Here is a 21,347-nt window from a genome sequence, read left to right as displayed (position 1 = left end):
AGTCAGAACACTCATACAGGATGTCAAGACCACTTTCTTCTCAAAGCATATGCTCAGCTGTTCAACATCCATCCCATAAACTCTCATTGAGCACCCGCTATGTGCTAGACACAGTGCTTACAGAATGGGAGTACAGTGCTTCCTAAAACATATGTTTACTCCTTCGCAGAACTAACAGAAGGTTTCAAGGACTAATTATGACTTGGCAGGACAGAGATGAGGTAAGGCTTCATGGAGCTGTTTTATTGTGATAATTATTTTATTGTTGTTCTTATTGTTAGTAGTATTAAGTCCCAAAGGTGGTAGAGAGAGTGGTGGTACTCTTCGATCCAACACTTCCTTTCCTTTGCCTTTCTAGGGAGGCAGGATCACAGACTACTTGGGAAAGGCAGAAGGGGCAAGGCTGAATTTTAGAGACCAGGTGTGGTCCCAAATCACCAGGAATGATAAAATTCACAAGTCTTGAAGTTCAATGTCCATAATAGTAAAGAGCAAAGAATGGATACTTGAATCCCATCAGCAATAACCTCACTAAATAAATCTCGCAATCTTTAAAATCTTCATTTCTAAGATTTCAACATCTTGACTGACATTTACAGAGCAGCTTCAAATCACCAGCAGCATTCTCTCTTTACCTAAACATTTATCTGGAGTCAGGAGAGAGGGCTATTTTCTGAGAATTGAAGAAGATGAATCTATATAAGGCTCCATAGCTGTATTGCCAATTAAAATTAAGGCATTGTGAATTCCCCATCCAATAAGGGTGAAGTAGATTTTATTGGCTAACTCTCACACAGAAAAAAATTATAAGCCCTGGACAAAATATTAAAATAGCTACTTGAAGGCACTAGAGAGCAATCAAGAAGAGGCAGAAACTGGAGTAGCATTAATCCTTGAAAAAAGGAAATTGGTGAGATTTGCATTCATTTAATAAGGGAGGCAGAGTTTGGAGTTTGAGTCCAACCAAGTTAACTGCTTGCTAGACTAAGAATCAGCTCTCCACCCATCAACTGGTAAGTGGATAAACAAACTATGGAATATCCATACAATTCATCTCCGGATTTTATTTGGCCATAAAATGAATAAAGTTCTGGTACATGCTACAACATGGATGAATCTTAAAAACATCACATTAAGTGAAAGATGTCAGGGACTTCCCTGGTGGCGCAGTGGATAAGAATCTGCCTGCCAATGCAGGGGACACGGGTTCGAGCCCTGGTCTGGGAAGATCCCCCATGCCGCAGAGCAACTAAGCCCGTGCACCACAACAACTGAGCCTGCGCTCTAGAGCCTGCAAGCCACAACTACTGAGCTTGTGTGCCACAACTACTGAAGCCCACGCACCTACAGCCCGTGCTCCGCAACAAGAGAAGCCACCGTGATGAGAAGACCGTGCACCGCAACCAAGAGTAGCCCCCACTCGCCACAACTAGAGAAAGCCCACGTGCAGCAACGAAAACCCAACTCAGCCAAAAATTAATTAATTAATTAATTTTTTAAAAGTGAAAGATGTCAGTCACAGAACACCACATATTATATGACTCCATTTATATAAAATGTCCAGAACAAGAAAATCTATAGAGACAGAAAGTAGACTGCTTTGGGCTGGGGCCTGATGGGCAGGGTGCATAGCTTAGAAGTACACAGTTTCTTTCTGCAGTGATGAAAATGTTCTAAAGTTGACTGTGATGATGGTTGCACATATCTGTAAATATTGAATTGCACACTTTAAATGGGTGAATTGTATAGTATGTGAATTACATCTCAATAAAGCTGTTATTTTTTAAAAAGCAGATATGAGAATCTAGCTGTTTTCTATTGGGACAAATATTAAAGGGATTTGCAAAAATGTAAAACAGTGCCACTCCTCTCACTACCATTTTTATTTTAAAAAACATATTTTTCTTAAAAATGTTATGTTAACATATAACGGGTTTGTTACTTTTAAATGAATTAATAAATATTTTTAAGGGTTTTAGTTTTAACTTCCAATATGATAAATATCAATAGATGTAAAATGCATAAATTCTTGTAAGAGATTAAAAATGAGGACGTGATATGAAAGTGTATAAAGGAGATGTAATGAACTGAATAAAGAAACATTAGGGTAAAAACATTTACATACTAATTTAGGTAATCAATTCTAATGACAGTGGATTTCTCATCAGAAATCACAGAGGCCAGAAGGAAGTGGCACAATGTCTTTTAAGTGCTAAAAGAAAAGAACTGTCAACTCCAAATCTTATATCTGGTGAAATTATTCTTCAGGAATGAAGGAGAAATAAAGATATTGTCAGACAAAGAAAAAACAATGTTGCCAGCAGAGCTATCTTACAGAATAAATAAAGGAAGTTCTATAAACAGGAAGGAGATGATAAAAGAAAGAACCTTGAAACATAGGAAGGAAGAACACAGTAAGCATAAATATGGGTAAATAAAACAGACTTTCTCTTCTTGAATTTTCTAAATTGCTTGATGGTTGAATCAAAAAGTATAGTACAGCCTAATGTGATTCTCAATGTATGAAGAAAACTAATAAAGCATATTATAAATGAGGAGATTAAAGGGACATAAAGGGAAATAGTTACCATTCTTCATTCAAACTGATAAAATGCTGACACAAGTAGACTTTGGTAAGTTACATATTTATAATGTAATACCTAGCACAACCACTAAAAGAGCTGTGTGAAGAGAGACACTCAAAAAATACTATAGATAAATTTTTTAAAATTCTGAAAAATGTTTAAGTAACCCAAAGGTAGGCAAGAAAAAGAAATAAATGGAAAACAGAGGAAAAAAACAGAAAACAAAAAATAAAACGTCAGACAAACTCTAACATATAAATAATTACATTAAATATAATTGGTCTAGATACAACAATTAAAAGAGATTGGCAAAGAGGATTTAAAAACTGACCCAATAATAAGGTGTCTATAAAAACTTGCTTCAAATATAGTGATATATAAGTTAAAAGTAAAAGGACAAAAAAGATAAGTCATGTAAATATTTTTTTAAAAAAGCAGGATTGGCCATATTAATGTAAAAAAAGTAAACTAAAGAGGAAAGAATATTACTAAGGATAGAGGAGAACATTATATAATTATAAAAGTGTCAATCCACCAGGAAGACTTTGCAATTCTAAATGTACATGCACCAAACAATAGAGCTGCAAATATGTAAAGTAAAAACTGATAGAACTGAAAGTAGAAACAGACAAATCCACAATTATAGTTGGAGATTTCAATATCACTCCTGTCAACAATTGATAGAATAACTAAACAGAAAATCAGCAAGAATACTCAACAACACCATCATAAATAGGATCTATTTGGCATTTATTTTAAAAAATACTCCATACAACAACAGAAGAATACACATTCAAGTACCACAGAATATATACCAAGGTAAACCATATCCAGGGCTAGAAAACAAACCTCGAAAAATTTAAAAGAATTGAAACTGCATATGTTCTCTGTCCACAGTGGAAACAAACTAGAAATCAATAACAAAAAGATAAGAGAAAAATCTCCAAACTCTTGGAAACTTAATAACATGCTTCTAAAAAAAAAATCCTTGAATAAAAGAAGTCTCAACAGAAATAAAAAATACTTTCCTAACTGAAATGATATACAATGAAATGAATTGATAATGAAATGAAATGATAATACAACATATGAAAATTTGAGGGACACAGCTCAAGCAGTCTCAAGAGAGAAATTTATAGCACTAAATCCTGACATAAGAAGAGCTGAAAAGTCCCAGATCAATAATCTAAAGCTCCCACCTGAAGAAACTAGAAAAAGAAGAGCAAAATTAAATCCAAAGCATGCAGAAGGAAATAATAAAGATCAAGGCAGAAATCAATGAAATTAAACAAAGAAAAATAGAGAAAATCAATTAAATTTAAAACTGGTATTTTAATAAGCTCAATAAAATTGACAAACCCCTAGCAAGACTGACAAAGATAAAAAGAGAGAAGACATGAATTACTGATACCAGGAAAGAAACAGGGACTATCACTTAAAACCCTACAGACATCAAAAGAATAATGGAATACTACAAACAACTCTGCACACATAAATTAAACAACTTAGATGAAATGAATCAATTCCTCAAAAAACGCAAACTACCACAACTCACTCAATACAAAATAGATCATTTGAATAGTCCTATACCTTATTAAGGCAAGAAATTTGTAATTTAAAAACTTCTAAAAAAAGAAATCCCCAGGCTTGGATAGGTTCTCTGGATAATTCTACTGAACACAGAAAGAATTAACTTCTATACAATATTTTCCAGAATACAGAAGATAAGGGAACATTTCCCAACTCATTTTATGAAGCCAGCATTACCCTGATACCAAAACCTGACAAAGGCAGTATAAAAGAAGATATCCTTCATGAATACAGATATCCTTCATGAATACAGATATCCTTCATGAATAGAGATGCAAAACTCCTTAACACAAAATTAGCAAGTAGAATTCAGCAATATATAGTATAAAAAGAATTATACAACATGATGGAGTCATGTTTATTCCAGGATACAAGGCTGGTTCAATATTCAAAAATCAATATAATCAACCAAATTAACAGGCTAGGGAAGAAAAATCACATGAACCTTTCAACTGACACAGAAAAAGCATTTGACAAAATCTAACACCCATTCATGATAAAAACTCTCAGAAAACTAGAATACATAATGAACATTTAAGACACCAATCTAATTAGAAAACAATCAAAAGACATGAAGAAACATTTATTTTGCCAAAGATGATATATAGCAAATAAGCACATGAAAAGGTATTCAACAAAACTAGACATTAGGGAAATACAGATTGAAACCACGGTGAAATATCACTACACAACTGTTAAAACAGCTAAAATTTTTAAATGGTGACAATACCAAATGCTGATATGATGTGGAAAAACTGGATCCCTCATATATTACTGATGTGAATAGTACAACAACTCTGGAAAACAGTTTGGCAAGTTTCTTAACAAAACAAAATAAAAACAAAACATACACTTAACATACCACCTAGCAATTGCATTCCTGGGCATTTATCCCAGAGAAGTGAAAATTTATGTTCACATAAAAACCTGTAAACAGTTATTCATAGAAGCTTTACTTGTAATATCCCCAAACTGGAAACAACCTAGATGTCTTTTAATGGGTGACTGGTTAAACAAACAGTGGTACATCCATACCATGGAATACTACTCTGTAATAAAAAGAAACAAACTATTGATACATGCAACAACTTGCATGAACCTGAAATAAATAATACCAAGTGAAAAAACTGCCAATCCCAAAAGGTCATGTACTATATGATTCCATATATATAAACAGTCTCTAAATGAGACAATTATAGATGTGAAAAACAGACTGGTGGTTGCCAGGAGTTAAAGATTTTGGGAGATAGAGTATCTGTATGCCTATAAAGGGGTACCACAAGGGAGATCTTTGTGGTGATAAACAGTTCTGTATCTTGATTGTGGTGGTGGTTACACATTATGTATTCTAGACAGAAGTCCTTTGTCACATACGTGTTTCAGAGATATATTCTCCTAGTCTGTAACTTCTTTTTTCATCCTTTTAACAGAGTTTCTCAGTGCACAGGTGATGAGATCCAATTTATTTATTTTTTATAGATCTTGCTAAGTCTCAGAGTTTTTCTCCCCCCTTTTCCTCCTGAAACTTTTATGATTTTTACACCCTACATTTAGCCTGTGATTAATTTATTTTTTGTATAAGGTTGATTTTTTTGGACTATGGATATCCAATTTCTCCATCACCTTTTATTGAAAAGACTATCCTTTCTCTTTTGAATTGCTTTTCTATCTTTGTTAAAATTTAGCTGGTTGTACTTATATGGGGCTATTTCTGGGTCCTCTGTTTTGTTCTATTTATCTGTATGTCTGTCTCTCCACCAAACCCCATACACAAATTTAAACAGGAAATAAAATTACATAGAATTAGTCACACACAGTGTATCAATGTCAAATTCCTGGATTTGGTATTATACTATGATTTTATAAGACGTAACCAGTGGGAGAATTGGATGAAGGGTATGTGGGATCTGTCTATATTATCTTTGCAACTTCCTGTGAATATATCACTTCAGAATTTTAAAAATGTCAACCAATCAATCATCCAAAAAAAGAGAAAAAATATAAAGACAATATCAGATGAACAAAAACTGAGAAAAATCTGTCACCAACAGACCAGCACTACAAGAAATGCTTAAAAGAAATTCTTTAGGAAAAAACACCAGATGGAATTTCAAATCTTACTGGAAGGATGAATATTATAAACAGTAAATATGTGGATTTTAAGATGCTATTTTTTCCCACTCAATTTCTTTAAAAGACAAATGACTTTTTAAAGCAATAATTATAACACTGGATTGTGAGGTTTACGATATATGTAAAAATAAAATATACTAAAACAATAACACCAAGGACAGGTGTGGGGGATAAGTGGAGCTATACTATTATAAGATTCTTACATTGTACATGAAGTAGTGCAAAGCTAACTTTTACCAGACCGTGACAAGTTACGGATATAATCACTAGAGCAACCACTGAAAATGCAATGCAAAAAGGTATACCTTGGGCTTCCCTGGTGGCGCAGTGGTTAAGAATCCACCTGCCAATGCAAGGGACACAGGTTCGAGCCCTGGTCCGGGAGGATCCCACATGCCGCAGAGCAACTAAGCCTGTGCGCCACAACTACTGAGCCCGCACGCCACAACTACTGAGCCTGTGTGCCACAACTACTGAAGCCTGCGTGCCTAGAGCCAATGCTCCACAACAAGAGAAGCCACTGCAATGAGAAGCCTGCGCACCACAACGAAGACCCAACACAGCCAAAAATAAGATAAATAAAAATTTTAAAAAAAACTTTATTTTTTTAAAAACGGTATACCTTAAAATCCTATTGCAATTCAAATGGAAAATAAAAATGGAATTAAATGAAATACAAAAATATTCAATGTACCCAAAAGAGGTCAGGAAAGGAGAAACAGAGGGGAAAGAAAGTGACGGGACAAATGGAAAACGAACAGTAAATGGTAAACTTAAATCTAACTAAGTCAATTACTACATTAGATGTAGAGACCCAAACCACAATTAAAAGACAGATTATGAGACTGGGTTAAAGGGGCACTCTTTAAAGACAGAGAGTACAGATAATTTGAAAGTGAAGAGTCTAAACATATATGCCATGTAAAAATGAAGCACAAGGAAGCTGTAGTGGTTATATTAATATTAGACAAAGTAAATGTCAAAACAAGGACTACCACGTGATATAAAGATGGACATTTCAAAATTATTAAAATTTGCCAATTCAGACAGATATGAAAATCTTAAATGTGTATGCATTTAGAGCTTCAAACTACACGAACAAAACTGACAGAACTAAAGGGAGAAATGGAAAAATCCACTAGAAAAAAAAAAACACTGAAGACATAGAACATCTCTACAATACTATCAAGCATCTTGACCTAATTAACCTTTATAGATACCACCTAACAACTGCAGAATACACATTCTTTTCAAGCATGTATGAAATGTGCAGCAAGATACACGCTGGGCCATAAGTTAAATGTCAGTCAATTTCAAAGACTAATAGATGTTCTCTGACCTCAATAGAAGTGAATTAGAAATCCAACTACAAAAAAGATATCTTTAAAAGTCCTAACATATTTGGAAATTAAACGCATTTCTTAAAAAATATGAATCTAAGAAAAAAGATTATGAATCTAAGAAATCTAAGAATATGAATCTAAGAAAAAGAGGAAATAAATACTTTAAACTCAATAATAATGAAAACACCACCTATCAAGATGTCTGCGATTCAGCCTAAGCAATGCTTAGAGGAATACTTATAATTTTAAATACCTATATGAGAAGAGAAGAAAGATTTAAAATCAATTATCTACGTTTCCACCTTAAAATAGAAAAAGAAATGCAAGTTAAACTCAAAGTAAGTAGAAGGAAATAAATAATAAAGATCAAAGCAGATATCAATGAAATAGAAAACAAGGGATAGAAAGAAAAATCAACAAACCCAAACTTTGATTCTTTGAAAAGAGGTATGATATACCCCTAACAAGACTTATCAAGAAAAGTGAGAGAAAACACACATTATCAATATCAAGAACGAAAGAGGGAACATCACTACTGATTCTACAGGTATTTAAAAAATGTTAAGGGAATATTTTGAACAATGTTTTGCCAATATATTAGAAAACATTCATGAAAGGGACAAATTTCTTGAAAAACACAACTTTCCAAAACTAACATGATGAAACAGAAAACCTGAATAGTTCTACGTCAATTACAGAAATTGAATTTCTTATGAAACTTTTCCTATAAACTCCAGGCTCAGATAAGTTTCGCTGGTGAGTTCTATCAAACATTTAAAGTTGAGATAGTGCTAACCATATACAAACACCACCAGAACACAGAGGAGAAGGGAATACTTCCAAATCACTTTATGAGGCCAGCATAAGCCTGATGCCAAAACCTAACAAGGACATGAAAAGAAAATTACGGAGCAATATCCTTCATGATCTTTAATGGAAAAATCCTTGACAAAATATAAAGAATTGCTATTTTGCTAATATTAATGACTGAATTATAATTATTTGAAACATGAGATAAAACTGCTTTCACTTTGTTTCTTTATAAAGGAATCCCACAGACCCTGACTCTGGCAGACTCCCCCACATCTAAAAGGTATTTACATGGTACAGGGTAGGCTGTACTAGCCTTTGTGGAAGGATAAATAAGAAAGCACAGCTTGAGCCCTGAAGAGCAAGGCCTTGCCGTTAGGATGGGCCCCCAGATCAGTCTGTAACACCCACATCCCCTAGATCTTCCTTATTACCAGCATGGAACAAAGCTGTCAAGGGAACTGGTGAAAAATGTGAAAAACACAGTATTAATGGCTGCTCACAAAATAGGTTTAATTGATTAATTAATTGACAAATTCAGAATAAAATCCTCGTAATGAAAATTGCCCCGATTGAAGGAGTGTTTCCCTCAGGCGGGGTGTTACTGAAATGTGGGCCAGCACAGTCCCAATGGGTGGACAATCACACAGCGTAAGACACTCAGTATCCCTGGTCCCCAGGCCCTACATTTCAGTAGCGACTCAAGTCAACATGTCATTAAAAAAGAAAACCCTCACACATTTCCATACTCCCTGTTGGAGGGCAGTACTCCTGGGAGTTGAAAACTAACATTCTAACCAAGACATTTAAGAAAATACTGGACCATTAACAGGCAGGTCACAACAGGAAAAGAGCACGTTCTCCCTGAAACCACACACAGCTATCGTTCTAATCAATAGCCTCCAAAAGGGTTTGCATATGCCAGGGGGTGAGCAAGACATCTGCGGGGTACAAGGGGTATAAATCCTATTTATTTTTTATTTCATCTTTAAAAGAAGAAAGAATGAAATTAGGCATTATTAATATTTAATATGTGGATTGATGATTGTACATCTAAATAACATATTGATACATATATTGGGGGTCCGTGCACAAACCTTTTTTACCCATAAGGATGTGAGATCAAAATAAACTCAGAGACCTGTGCTTTTGAGGGACCTTCAGAACTGATGCGACCTCCTCAAAGGCTAAAGGGCAGCATGCTGGTTGGGTTTTCCAGCCAGTGTCGCTTTGTGAGTATTATACCTTCACAATGTGGAAATCCAATCTGTGACAAAATCTGTTTCAAGGTCAATTTGTTGCTCTTAAGCCCATGCAGTTGAAGCCATTCCTCAGAAGAGATGAGACTCTGCTTGGCCGAGTCTGTTCTGGTGTGGCTCAGTCCCCCTTGCCACTGCAGCTGCTGCTCAGAGATAGTGGAAGATGAGCCTGGTACCTCCATCTCTGAACTAGGATCGAAGTCATAGGGACCTCCTGTAAGGGCAATTGTCAACATCAGACTTCCCGAAAACTTGGAAACAATCTAACATCAACCAAGGATTGGTTTAATATAAATTACAGTGTAACTATTCAGTGGAATTCTATCAGGTAAAAATTATAATACAAACTGTATATTTGTTGGCAAAGAAGATATTTACATGTATGGCATCCATAAGGTATCCAAAGGGTATCCATAAAACTCAATATCTACATGTGTATACCCACAGACACTCAAAAAAACATCTAGAAAGATATATGCCAATTTTTACAGTAGTTTTCTCTGTGTGGTGGAAGCATGTGTAGTCTTCACCTTTTCTATATTGTTTAAACTTTTACACTACTTAAATTTACATTTCTAAAACAAGATTTACTTTTATAATCAGAAAAATACAAAACTCTTCCATTTTGGAAAATAAACATTCGCTCCTGAACCTTTATGACACATCAGTATTCCAGTTATAATCACACCTGACCTTTCTCTTCCCAAGAGGATAAAGAGGATAAAACGCTGAAAGGAAACAAACCTTTTCTCAGGTGGAGTGGCTAACTGGGAGCTTCGGACATGGGGGGAACCAGACAGAGGCTCAGCCCTGATAGAATACAGGGACTCACCTTCCCATGTTTCATTCTCTGGGACTTCACTCGAAAGTTGTACTTAAACGTTCTGGCTCATGTAGTCAGCTGTCCTGGGACCAACCAGACTCAACGCAATATACAACACACTGAACTGATCCAGACCTGCCTAAACATAGCTGGTGTACACACAGGGAAGGAGGAGCCTGACTGTAATGTAATCTTAACCCACTCACTGCAACTTCAGGCAGGGCCTGATGACTTGGAGAAAGAGTAGAAACCTCTGCTTCCCTCTGTATCTAGAATGTGCAATGCATATAAATGTGGTTCCCTGGAAGGTAACATTTTTCAACAATGGAAAAACTCACTTTTCCCATTTCTAAAACTCTAACCCTTTTTTCTGAAAGTATCAGTGTTATGACATGCAAATTCAGTCAAACAGAAATCAATCGGACCCATGCTGGGGAGGTTTTGTGAAAAGAAGTTAGAAGTATTATTATTAGCAAACATTTATTTAACTTTATATATGTTCTGTGTAGTATATACTTTTCCTTACAATAACCTTATGAGGTAGGTAGTACTATTATTCCCATCTTACAGATGAGGAAACCAAGATAGAGTGCTTCACTAATTTGCCCAGTTCTCACAGCTGGTGGGGGGTGTAGCTGAGATTCTAACCCACTCCAGAGTCTATGTTCTGTGAACTTTACAGTAGTAAAACCAACTGCAGCAACTTCCATTTGTTGGCCAGGAACTGAGCTTTTTAAAGACACTACCCACAAATTCTTCATCATGGTATCCGTTACCCACTGCTATCACCCCACTTACCTTTGAGGAATTGGAAGCGTCAAGAATTTAAAGAACTTGTTCAGGACCCATAGCCAGTAAAGCAGGAGCAGAAGTCAAAGCCATTTCTTAACCACTCTGCCATGGTGATAAGTGACCTCCAGCCTGGTCCTACGGTACAAGCTTATGGATTCCTTCCAGTAAGACTGCTGTCCATCGGGGCTCCTGGGTCCTCACTGAAGACAGAGCACTAACCTTTATTATCAGAGCTCAGGCTCAATAAGCTTCGTGGCTTATCATTTTCAAGTTTTTAAAGATAATGATTTCTTTTTTAAGGTTTATGTGAATTTGTATTGTCCATATATGTTGAATTCCAAAGGTACACAAACCCATGCTATTGGTGAAGATCCTTCTACAAGGGCTCAATTTGATGACAATGTTACAAGAGTATCTGGAGAGCATCGTGTAGGAGTGGGAAAATTTAGGATGAAAACTCTGTGTAGGTCCATTCTGCCATTTTAGGCAAGCGATTCCTCCTCTCTACATTGGTAATACACCCTAACTCCCAGGTCCACTGCCAGGAACAAATGTGGCAACACATGAGTTATGTGTGGGTGAGAACTTGATGTATTGGAAAGAACTATGTACAAATAAATTCCTTAAAAGTCATTACCCTTTATACTATTGCATGTTTGTGAGCTAATACATGGATGTTTTAAAGCTAAAAAAAAAAAAAAGTCATTACCCTTTAGTACTTTGTTTCATATACCCACTTTTTCTGCAAGCCTCTTTTTACCCACCATGTCCCCAGAGCTATGAAGTTTGGGCTCCTCCTCCTCCTCCTTTAGAATCACAGAACATGAAAAGAGCAAGGAAGGCAGACTAATATGCTTCTACTCTCTTTTTAAGATCTGTCCAACAGAGACTGACAGCTGAAGAACTTTTAAATTTGGCCAGTGGTTCCTACAGAAACAAGAAAAAGGAAGTCCCAGAATATTTTTCACTATTTCACCATTTCCAGTTAATCTTTCTCCTTCTCAAACACATTCATCCACCTCCTGTAGTCTACTTACTAGAGGAAGCTACACGCCCTAGGTTAAAAAGGGAGCACAGCTACATAAACTGTCCTGCTAAGTCTACTAAACTGGATTTGGAACCTTAAAGAAGATTTCAGAAGAGTCATAGCTTTTGTTTTTAAGCCAAAGGGACGTGTTCTCAATTCCAAACAAAAGGCAACTGAATCCTCCAGCTAAGGTGTATGCCCCAGTCCCTTTTGCATTTGAATGATTTTTTTTAAATAAAAGTGTTTTTTTAAGTGTGGTTGGCTCTACTGGATCAGAGAATCTACATGAGTCATTCTAATTCAGATCTTGATTCTTCAGGCTTTTTAGCTTGAGAATACCCATTTTGTTGGAAATGAAAGCTTGGAAAGTTGAACTTATCCAGAGAAAACAAAGAAGGAAGGAGAGAAAGGGCACCTCCAACAGAAGGGATCATTTACTCAGATGGGATAAGAGCTACTCTGTCAGAACAAGGAAGCCTTCGAGAGCAAAGCTGTCAAGCAAACTGACAAAGCAACCCTTCCACACAGCCTTCCTGCTTTCCTACATCTAAGCTGCCCTCAGGTCGTTCTCCTGCATGGAATCTAGCTTTGAAGGCCCATTTCCAACCCTGCTTCTTCATTAAGACTCTTCAGATCCTCTCACCAACCTTCTGCATCCTGCCCCTGGGAAAGCCCTAGTTTTTGCTTTGATACTTCACCCATATGGCCTTGGCCACTTCGGGTTTGTCCTCCCTAGATTGAAAGAAGGTTCAATGACTACAGGGACAAACTCCATGAATGTCCTCAGCAAAGTGCCTGATATACATCAGGTACTTTGTACAGGTGTTGAGTTGAATTAAACTGATCACTCAGAATTACTGAGAATCCTGATCTTCAAACAAGGCAAAGATTCTCAGGGCAGGAAACAGCTGTCTCTTTAAACAGACATTTCCCAGATATTACTATGCTATTATTGTTACTATTATAATTCAGTTTCTTCTTCTGAGGTTATTACAATATAGAGGAACCCAGAAGTTAGAAACAACAAATCCCAGTTGAGCACTTCCCTAAGTTTTAAAAGCTATCCCAAGAGCCAAAGTTTGGGGAAATAGAAAGGGGTTTCCTAAATAGAAAGAGGAAGTATAAATGGGAAAAAAAAAAAAAAAAAAAAAAAAAGAAGTGAAAGTCAGAGCTGAAGGCAGGGTCGGGCAGGCAGAATTTGGGGAAAAAATATAAAGTTGATTAAGCTGGCACAGTCCAAAAGGTCCCAACCAAGGTAACTAGGGGCTCCGTGTACAGCCAGCCTGGGGCTGCTAGGGTCTGCCGGTTCTAGGCAGCCAAGAGCTGCCCCAGGGCTGTCCTGCGGTGAGCCCCTGTGGAAGTCCTGACGCCTTAAGAGAGCAGGTCATGAGGTGCTCTCGTGGTCAGAGGTTGAGAGACCGTGCATGACTTAATTATGCATTAATTCAGCTTAAATATTTGGAAAACTCTACCTGCTTCACCTTATTACTACTGCTGCTTATTACTGCTGGCCTACAGTACAGACAAAACTTTTCTAAGCTGGTTCTCTACCAGAGCGACCGAGCTTTCCCTGGGAGTGAGGTATGGTGCAAAGAGCTCTGAAATAGGAGGGAGGGGTCGGTTCCTTGTTTCTGGGTCTGACCCTCGTAGGAATTAGTTAAGTGAGTCAGAGCAAGTCGCGGCGCTTTTCTGGGCCTCTTTCCGCATCTGTAAGCAGGGGCTAGTCCAGCTCGGAAACTGTATGATCCCAAGGTTTCCCTACGCAGCTTGCTGGAAACCTCGGCACCTCAGAGGTTCTGACGTGAGGGGATAGCATCCCACACTTACTAGGCAACCTGTCAGATGAAAGACAAGGCGATTCCTGTTCAGCAGCCACCCTGCCATGCTCGGGGCGCCGTCTGGCCTGAGAGGACGAGCGAGCCACGCATCCCGTTGGTTGATAAAGCGGGCGCAGGGTCCGCGCTTGGCGCTATAGGATTCCAGCCTTTCGATATCTCTGTGACCCGAGCGCGACCTGTTGACCACTGCGTCGCCGCGGTTGCTCGGACACCGCCAATCGAGGCGCGGCTTCCCAAGCCGGCCCCCGTGGAGGCGGAGCCAGAGGAGAGGGGGGTGGGGCTCCCAGTCGGTTCCCCCGTGGGGCGGCGCGGGACTGTGTACCGGGTCCAGCTGAGACAGACGGATTGGAAGGACAGTGAGCTGCGGTTTTGCAAATTTGCAACTGGCGGGGGTGGGGGGGGGGGTGCGGAGGGCGCTTGAGTTACCGAAATTCCTCATATCTTTGGATATAAAAGTATTCCTATAGGCATTATTTTCTCTTACTTTATTTGTACCTTAACGAGTAAGCAAAGAGCTCAAAATATGTGCCTGTGATTTTTCAGTCACTCGGAAATAAAATTGTGCTTGTGAAAAGCGTCTTTAAATCCTTAAGAGGAGATCCCACAGGCAAGAATTGTTTTACTATATGTATTGGGATATTAAACTGTGTCCTAGATTTTAAAACTCAAAAAGTGACCAGATTATTTGTAGGCTCAAAGATATAATAAAACATAGCTAATATTAGAACTGAATAATTCTGTCCTCGACAGAAAAGTCTACTTCATCTACAGGGGGTTACTTTTCCTACATTCTTTTAATGCCTTTATAACTTTAAAAGTACAGAAAGGTTTGATCTCAGATCATAAGTCATTACGCAAAGGTAGTAGATTGTGTACCATTGGCCCTGCAAATGACATCTGCCAACCACACCCCCAAAAAACAAACAAAAACTCAGCAGTACTGAAGATTCTGTTCAGAAGGCAAGTAGCACAGCGGCCACGCCCACGCCCACGTTTGCCAATGCCACCTAAATCCCTGCTGTCCACACCCTGCCAGACTCATATTCCTGGGTCACGTGGGTGAGATGGAGCACACAGCATCCGCTGAGCCAAACCGACTGCCTCATGCTGTCACGCCAGGCGCGCCTGTCTCCACCTTCACCCCATGCCTTCTCCCGTCCCTGGGACACTTGACAATTATATGCAAGTCACTGCAGATGACTCTATGCTTCTTTCATTTATGTTTATGTGCCTATAAGCATGAATTCTTAGGAAATGTTAAATATTAATTATTTAAATTGTAGACAGATAAGTGAGCAGAAGTTTAGGTCATTTTGAAGTATTGCAAAGCTGATATGGATTTCAGTTCAGCCAGCCACAGGATGGTTCACCTCATTTTTGTTTGCTGGTCTGGCATAAGAATACCTTTAGCACAGTTGTGATATGCCATTGGACTGAACTGTCACACGTTTGTTTTGAATTTACATTTTACAGATATTTTGTATCCTACCATCAAACTCAGTAATTGACATTTATTATTTCACGCCCATCCTTAAAGTAATGTCTAACCTGAGTTTATCATTCAGGTCCCGTATTGTACTTTCAGCCTCTTTGTCCATAACTCAAACCTTCCAGCAGGGAGACTAACCTGGCCCCTGCCTTTGTCCACACGTGCCTTTACTCCAACACCCGCTTCACCTGAATTACCACAACTTGGGAGCCACAGACCTGCCCAGGGCCTACAGGGCGAGCTCAAGCTCCTCTGTCTTCACTTGGCCCTTGGGGACACACCAGCCCCGATCATTTCTTTCCACCTGTCCAGACTCACAGCATCAATTGTCAGTGCCACACTCCTGGCACTGCGTCCTGCCTGTGACAGCCCTTACATTGTTATTTGACCTTTGTGCTGGTTACTTTTCAGGTTGAATGGTTTTTCCTTTTCCTTAAACAAGCCTATCACCGGCACTGCTGGGCTTATGATCATGATTAGAATCTCGGTGGGCGAGGGGTAGGGATGATGATAAATGAGAAAAAGGCGGAAAAGCAATTTTCCTGAGCCCACCACAAAACCTGGAACCAGAGAAAAATTAGAATGTTAATTCAAGAGAATTGTATGTATGTATGAGAAAGAGTCTGAGAGAGCATTAACACAGTAGCATTCCCAAATAGAAAGGAGGAAGTGGGGAGTGAAGCACCTGGATCAGGCAGCAGTTGCTCTTGACCCTTGGTTGGCACTGTTGGTCCAGGGAGTTTGGCTGCCCAGGGGCTGCCTGAGATAGTTGGGGTGGGCAAAGGCCAAACAGACATTTGTATAGATTGTGATGTTCTTCAGTTCACTACTCTTTGTTTGAGGAGTGAACGTAGGCTTGCAGCTCTCAACCTAACATCTTCCATGAGGAACAGAGCTTCTAAGGATAACTCTTCTGCCCTTGACAATTACTATGTTCTCTGTTACTCGACATTTAAAAATAATAGCTAGAATTTCTTGAACGCCAGACAATGCTCTAAGCACTTTAAATATTTAATCACTTCATTCAGTCCTCACAAAAACTCCAGGAGGGAAATACCATGATTATCCCCATTTGACAGACAAGGAAACGGAGACATAAGATCAAGCAACTTCTCCAAGGCTACTCAGCAAGTAAAGGGTGGCTGGAGAATTTGAACCCAGGCAGCCTGCCTCAACACCCCAGCCTTGTAATTACGTGCTGTGATGATCAATCGTTGGCTTTAGCTTTCTCCAAAAGAAATGTTCTGCTGTCTCAGCTGTACAGTATTCATTTAGAACTGGATATTAATGCCACAATGAAAACCTCACTGGACTTGAATGGGCTTTTAACTGAACACATTTCAATTTTAAATGGCATAAAGCAGGTCCATTTTCTAATCGCCTCTGCCTTCCACACTTCCTGTTAATCAACCCCTTTGCAACTCATTGTGGCTTTTCAATGAACTGGATGCCTTTGAGTCTACAGTCATATCCCAATAGCTGAATTAAGACTTGAACAACAATATTTAATCTAAGCAGGAACTCCCAAACACTTGAAAATTTTAAATCACTCTTCAAAATAGATACTTACACCAAAACCTGGCAAAACCAACACTCCTGGGATGAGATTTTGATCATATGGAAGCGATATTCAGGAATGGGCCTGAATCTTGCCTTGGCTGAGTCATCCTCGTCTTGTGGTTCCTAAGGAGAGGAGTAGACAAACTGGAAATGGCAATGGGAGGTAAGACATTTCCTCATTTTAGGGCCCTCTAACCCTAGGGCAGGGTGACCTGGCAACACTTTGTGTGCACAAGACTTGGGCACAAGGCTAGGGCCTCTCTCTCCTTCTAAGCTCAGATCTCTCTGCTAGAGTCTTGCCAGTCCTGGAGGGGCAAATGTGTGGTGGGAGGAGGAGGGAAGAGGGTCTGCCCACCAGAAGAGGTAAGCTCTGGTTTTGCTGCCCTCTTCTCCCCTTTGCGAAAGAGCTAAGTGCCAGAGGGAGAAACACACCTGGTGGACAGCTTCACACTCTAACCTTGGCACCAGCAGCATCCTGAAATCTGATCCAATTAGATCAATACTCACACTTCTTGAGGAGTGAAGGGAAGAGAGGAAAGAGAGGAAGAGGATAACATTAAACGAATTACAACATTCTCACTGATGAATCTAATTGTGAAAATCCCAGGTAAAATACCAGTAATTTGAATTTAATAGAATATTTTTTAAATCAGTTTTTAAAAAATTGTAAAAGTACATACTTTTCTACCAAGCCATTCCACTCGGTTTCCTTGAGAATATGTAAAAGTGTTTTTATAATAGCAAAATAATGGAAATCCTCTAAATGTCCATCAGTAAGGAAGTAGTTGAAATTATGGTATATTCTCATTGTAATATAGTAGTTTAAAAAAATAAGTTTATTTGTAATAACATACAAAGATCTCCAAGGTATGTTATTGAGTTATTCTTTAATCAAGTTACAGAACAAATGCAAACATTTTATGTTAATATGCACATACACACACGATTATATTGATGCAGTCATATGTTTGCTTCCACTCACAGCTCATTGGCCAGAGCAAGTCACATGACCCCACCTCATTACTAGGAGATGGGAAACTTTGGGAAGCACAGGATAATCACTGGGCAGTGAGAATTTCTCTCTGCCATATAAACCAAGGCTTGGGCTTTTGGAGAACAGCAGTCAGAAAGAGTTGCAGGCAAACACACTCTGCTTTCTACTGTGCTACATGGAAATAAAGTAGAGAAGAGGCTGCCTGGTGGAATGTGGCAGCAAGGGCACGTGGAGCATATGGAAAGTCAGAAAACACACACACACACACACACACACACACACACACACACACGGTCCAGCTAAAATTATATACTAAGAGTTTCTTACTCAAATAGAAATGCTGTCACAGAGACAGGGTTTATAATATTATATGCCAAGGGCTTTTGTAAAATGCTAATATAATAATGATCATTTGAAGATTATATGTTCTAAAAGTATCTCTTAAAGACACCATTATGTTGCCATAAGCCCCAATTCAAATGCCCTACAAGCTTCTCTAGGAATTTAGTGCTATGGAAAAGTGTGCCTCTTGCCGGGTTGTTTTTTGTTTGTTTGTGGGGTTTTTTTTGGCTATGCCTTAGGCTCACCTAAAGTATCTTTCTGAGGTTATTGGCCTCCCTCCCATCTTTCACCTCTCAACTGTTATAATTCTACTCTGGTCTCAACATTTTTGAAATTGTGTATGGGAAGGACCTTTAACTGTAGCTCAGTGCCTTTCAAGAAGTGAGAAGAGCATAAATAAAATCTCAAACAGAAAAATGGAGGCATCTTTGTACGTGCCCTCCAAAGCCTGCATGGTTGCTGGGAGGGGCTGAGCAGGAATTGCAAGATGAAGTGGGGAACAATGACTGCTCTGCCTCTGGGAATGGGCCAATGGGCACTCAGATTTCAGAGCTCAGAAGTCCTGGGGAGAAAGGCATCTGCCTTTTTCTTTACTTGAGGCTCCTTCCCCCAGCTCCCCGCCCTGCTGGAGGTGGAGAATCCCTCTGTGACTGAGGCTTCCATGGGGCAAGCTGAGTCCCCCAGGCCTCACTCACCCAGAGCCCCCCACAAGAGGGAGCCCCTGATACCATCTCTTTGCTCAAGTTGGCAGGAGTTTGCCCCCACCTTCCAAGCCCCAGAGCCTGCTCTCCCCCTCACCCCACTCAGTTTCACACGTGTCCTTCCTCCTGACGGATAAATTAACCTGGTTCTTGAATCATTCACAGATAATGGACAGAGAAGTATTGATTTTTAACTACAGTGAAATTTTAAGCAAAACTCCAGAAAGTCATTACCTGAATGCCACTTTTTTGTCTTTTGAAGAACTCTTTAACTGAAAGGATGGCTTCAAAAGAATACATAATTAGTCGATTTCTTCCTTCTATTGAAAACTTTTCCATCTTCTTGATGAAGGCCAAGTGCTAATGCAAAGCTGCAAGCCTGTCTTTAAGACCCCAACTACATTTCCTGAAAGAACAGGACAAGGAGTAAATGATGACTAATGTGAAAAACTGTGAAAGAATAAATTTATTTACATAAGAGAAGCAAAAGGGTGATTGTGTCTCGCTTTAGCAAAAGGTACCTGTTAATTGTATAAAATGAGGTGCCCAGTATTTGGGACGTATTGCTCTTTATTCCCTCATCTATTTAGATACACATGGGTATCACAGTGACTGCATAATTGATTATTGTAATCAACGGCCCTTCATTTTAAATAGAACTTCCAATTTGGGGGCTTATAAACCAAACATCAGAAAACTGATAAATATAAAATAATTTCTAAAAAAAATAAAATAAAATAATTTATGCCCCTGGGCCACACCTATCCTATCCAAAGTGTACCAAAAGGAAGTTTGTAGGGTATAGGAATCAGAGATGATGGGCCAAGGGGCCCATGAACTGAATGAATAAAGACACCTAATAGCTGTGTGACCTTGGTCAGGTTAATTACAGTCTCTGATCATTTTTCTCATGTGTCATGTCTCATTTGACAGGGATCATAAAACATACATGCCTTCATACCTCCCAGGGTGATGTAAGGTACAAATGTGAAAGAAAACAAACTACCCTTCTTAAATTCTATATATCAAAATAACATCATGTATCTGAACTCAGCTCTCTAGGACAGGAATTGGATGAACTTTCATGTGTGCATATGAAGTGGGCCTTTAACTGCAGCTCATTGCCTTTCAAGAAAGGAAGGCTCAGTGGGAGACAGAGTCAGGAGACTTCTTTCTGGGCCCAGAGCGATGAGCATGGCTGCAGAGGAGAGAGCAAATTGTGAATAACGTATAAGCTTGTAGATTCAGAGAACCCTGAATGTACTGACCCAAAGGGCACAGCACAGGGAAATACACCTGGAAGGAAATTAGCACCTGGAGGAAAAGGGCTGCAGAGAGATAATAAGGAAGTTCAGGGAAGGGGCTGGTCAGTGTGGGTTTCCTATAGGTGTCCGTCAAGCTGCTAGGACAGACATGGAACAGACTTGGAAGGAGCCTGGCTGTGAACCAGAGGATGGAATGCAAACAGACTAAAGGAGGTCCCACAGCCTGACAAGAAGGGTGAAGACAGTCAAATCGATGGACACCAGCAGTGGGGGCCCAGTGAAGCCAACTCTGCCAGGGCTGCCCTGGACGGCACACTCCCAGCAGCTCAGAATCCACTCTCGCCGTGGCCAGGTCTCCTTGTACCCTTGAACCTACCCAAGATGCTGGTCCAGAGGGCAACAGAGGAAGCAAACATCACTAGTAGCCATGCTCGGGGCCCAGTCACTGACAAAATCCTCCTCCCATCCCAACCCAGATTTGATTTTTTTAAACTGGGTAATGGAAATAGAATTTTACCCTGAGTGCAAACAGGTCTTTATATTTACTGTCTGTCCTCCTGAAATAGTCTTTCACCAGATAGTGAAATATAAGTTATAAATTAATGAAATATAAATGTTAAAAGTGTTACTGACCTGGGTCCTTGGACTCTTTTTTTTTTTTAATTAATTTTTATTGGAGTATAGTTGCTTTACAACGTTGTATTAGTTTCTGCTGTACAGCAAAGTGAATCTCTTATACATACACATATATCCCTCTTTTTTGGATTTCCTTCGCATTTAGGTCACCACAGAGCAC

The 21,347-nt window shown here is 39.1% G+C and overlaps 1 protein-coding gene across 1 annotated transcript in view; it reads right to left on the bottom strand.

Moving 5' to 3' along the window:
- Positions 1-14,363, bottom strand: part of VWA3B (von Willebrand factor A domain containing 3B) — a 214,775-nt gene extending 200,412 nt beyond the window's left edge. The window contains 2 exon segments of the mRNA XM_028497121.2: positions 9,707-9,934; positions 14,190-14,363. Coding sequence (XP_028352922.1) covers positions 9,707-9,902 — 196 coding nt within the window. The 5' untranslated portion in view covers positions 9,903-9,934; positions 14,190-14,363.
- Between the last annotated feature and the right edge of the window lie 6,984 nt (positions 14,364-21,347).

This window comes from Physeter macrocephalus, chromosome 12 (genome assembly GCF_002837175.3).
Source record: "Physeter macrocephalus isolate SW-GA chromosome 12, ASM283717v5, whole genome shotgun sequence".
Lineage (NCBI taxonomy): Eukaryota > Metazoa > Chordata > Mammalia > Artiodactyla > Physeteridae > Physeter > Physeter macrocephalus.
The sequence above is the reverse complement of the archived record's forward strand: the minus strand, read 5'-3'. Positions and strand labels throughout refer to the sequence as shown.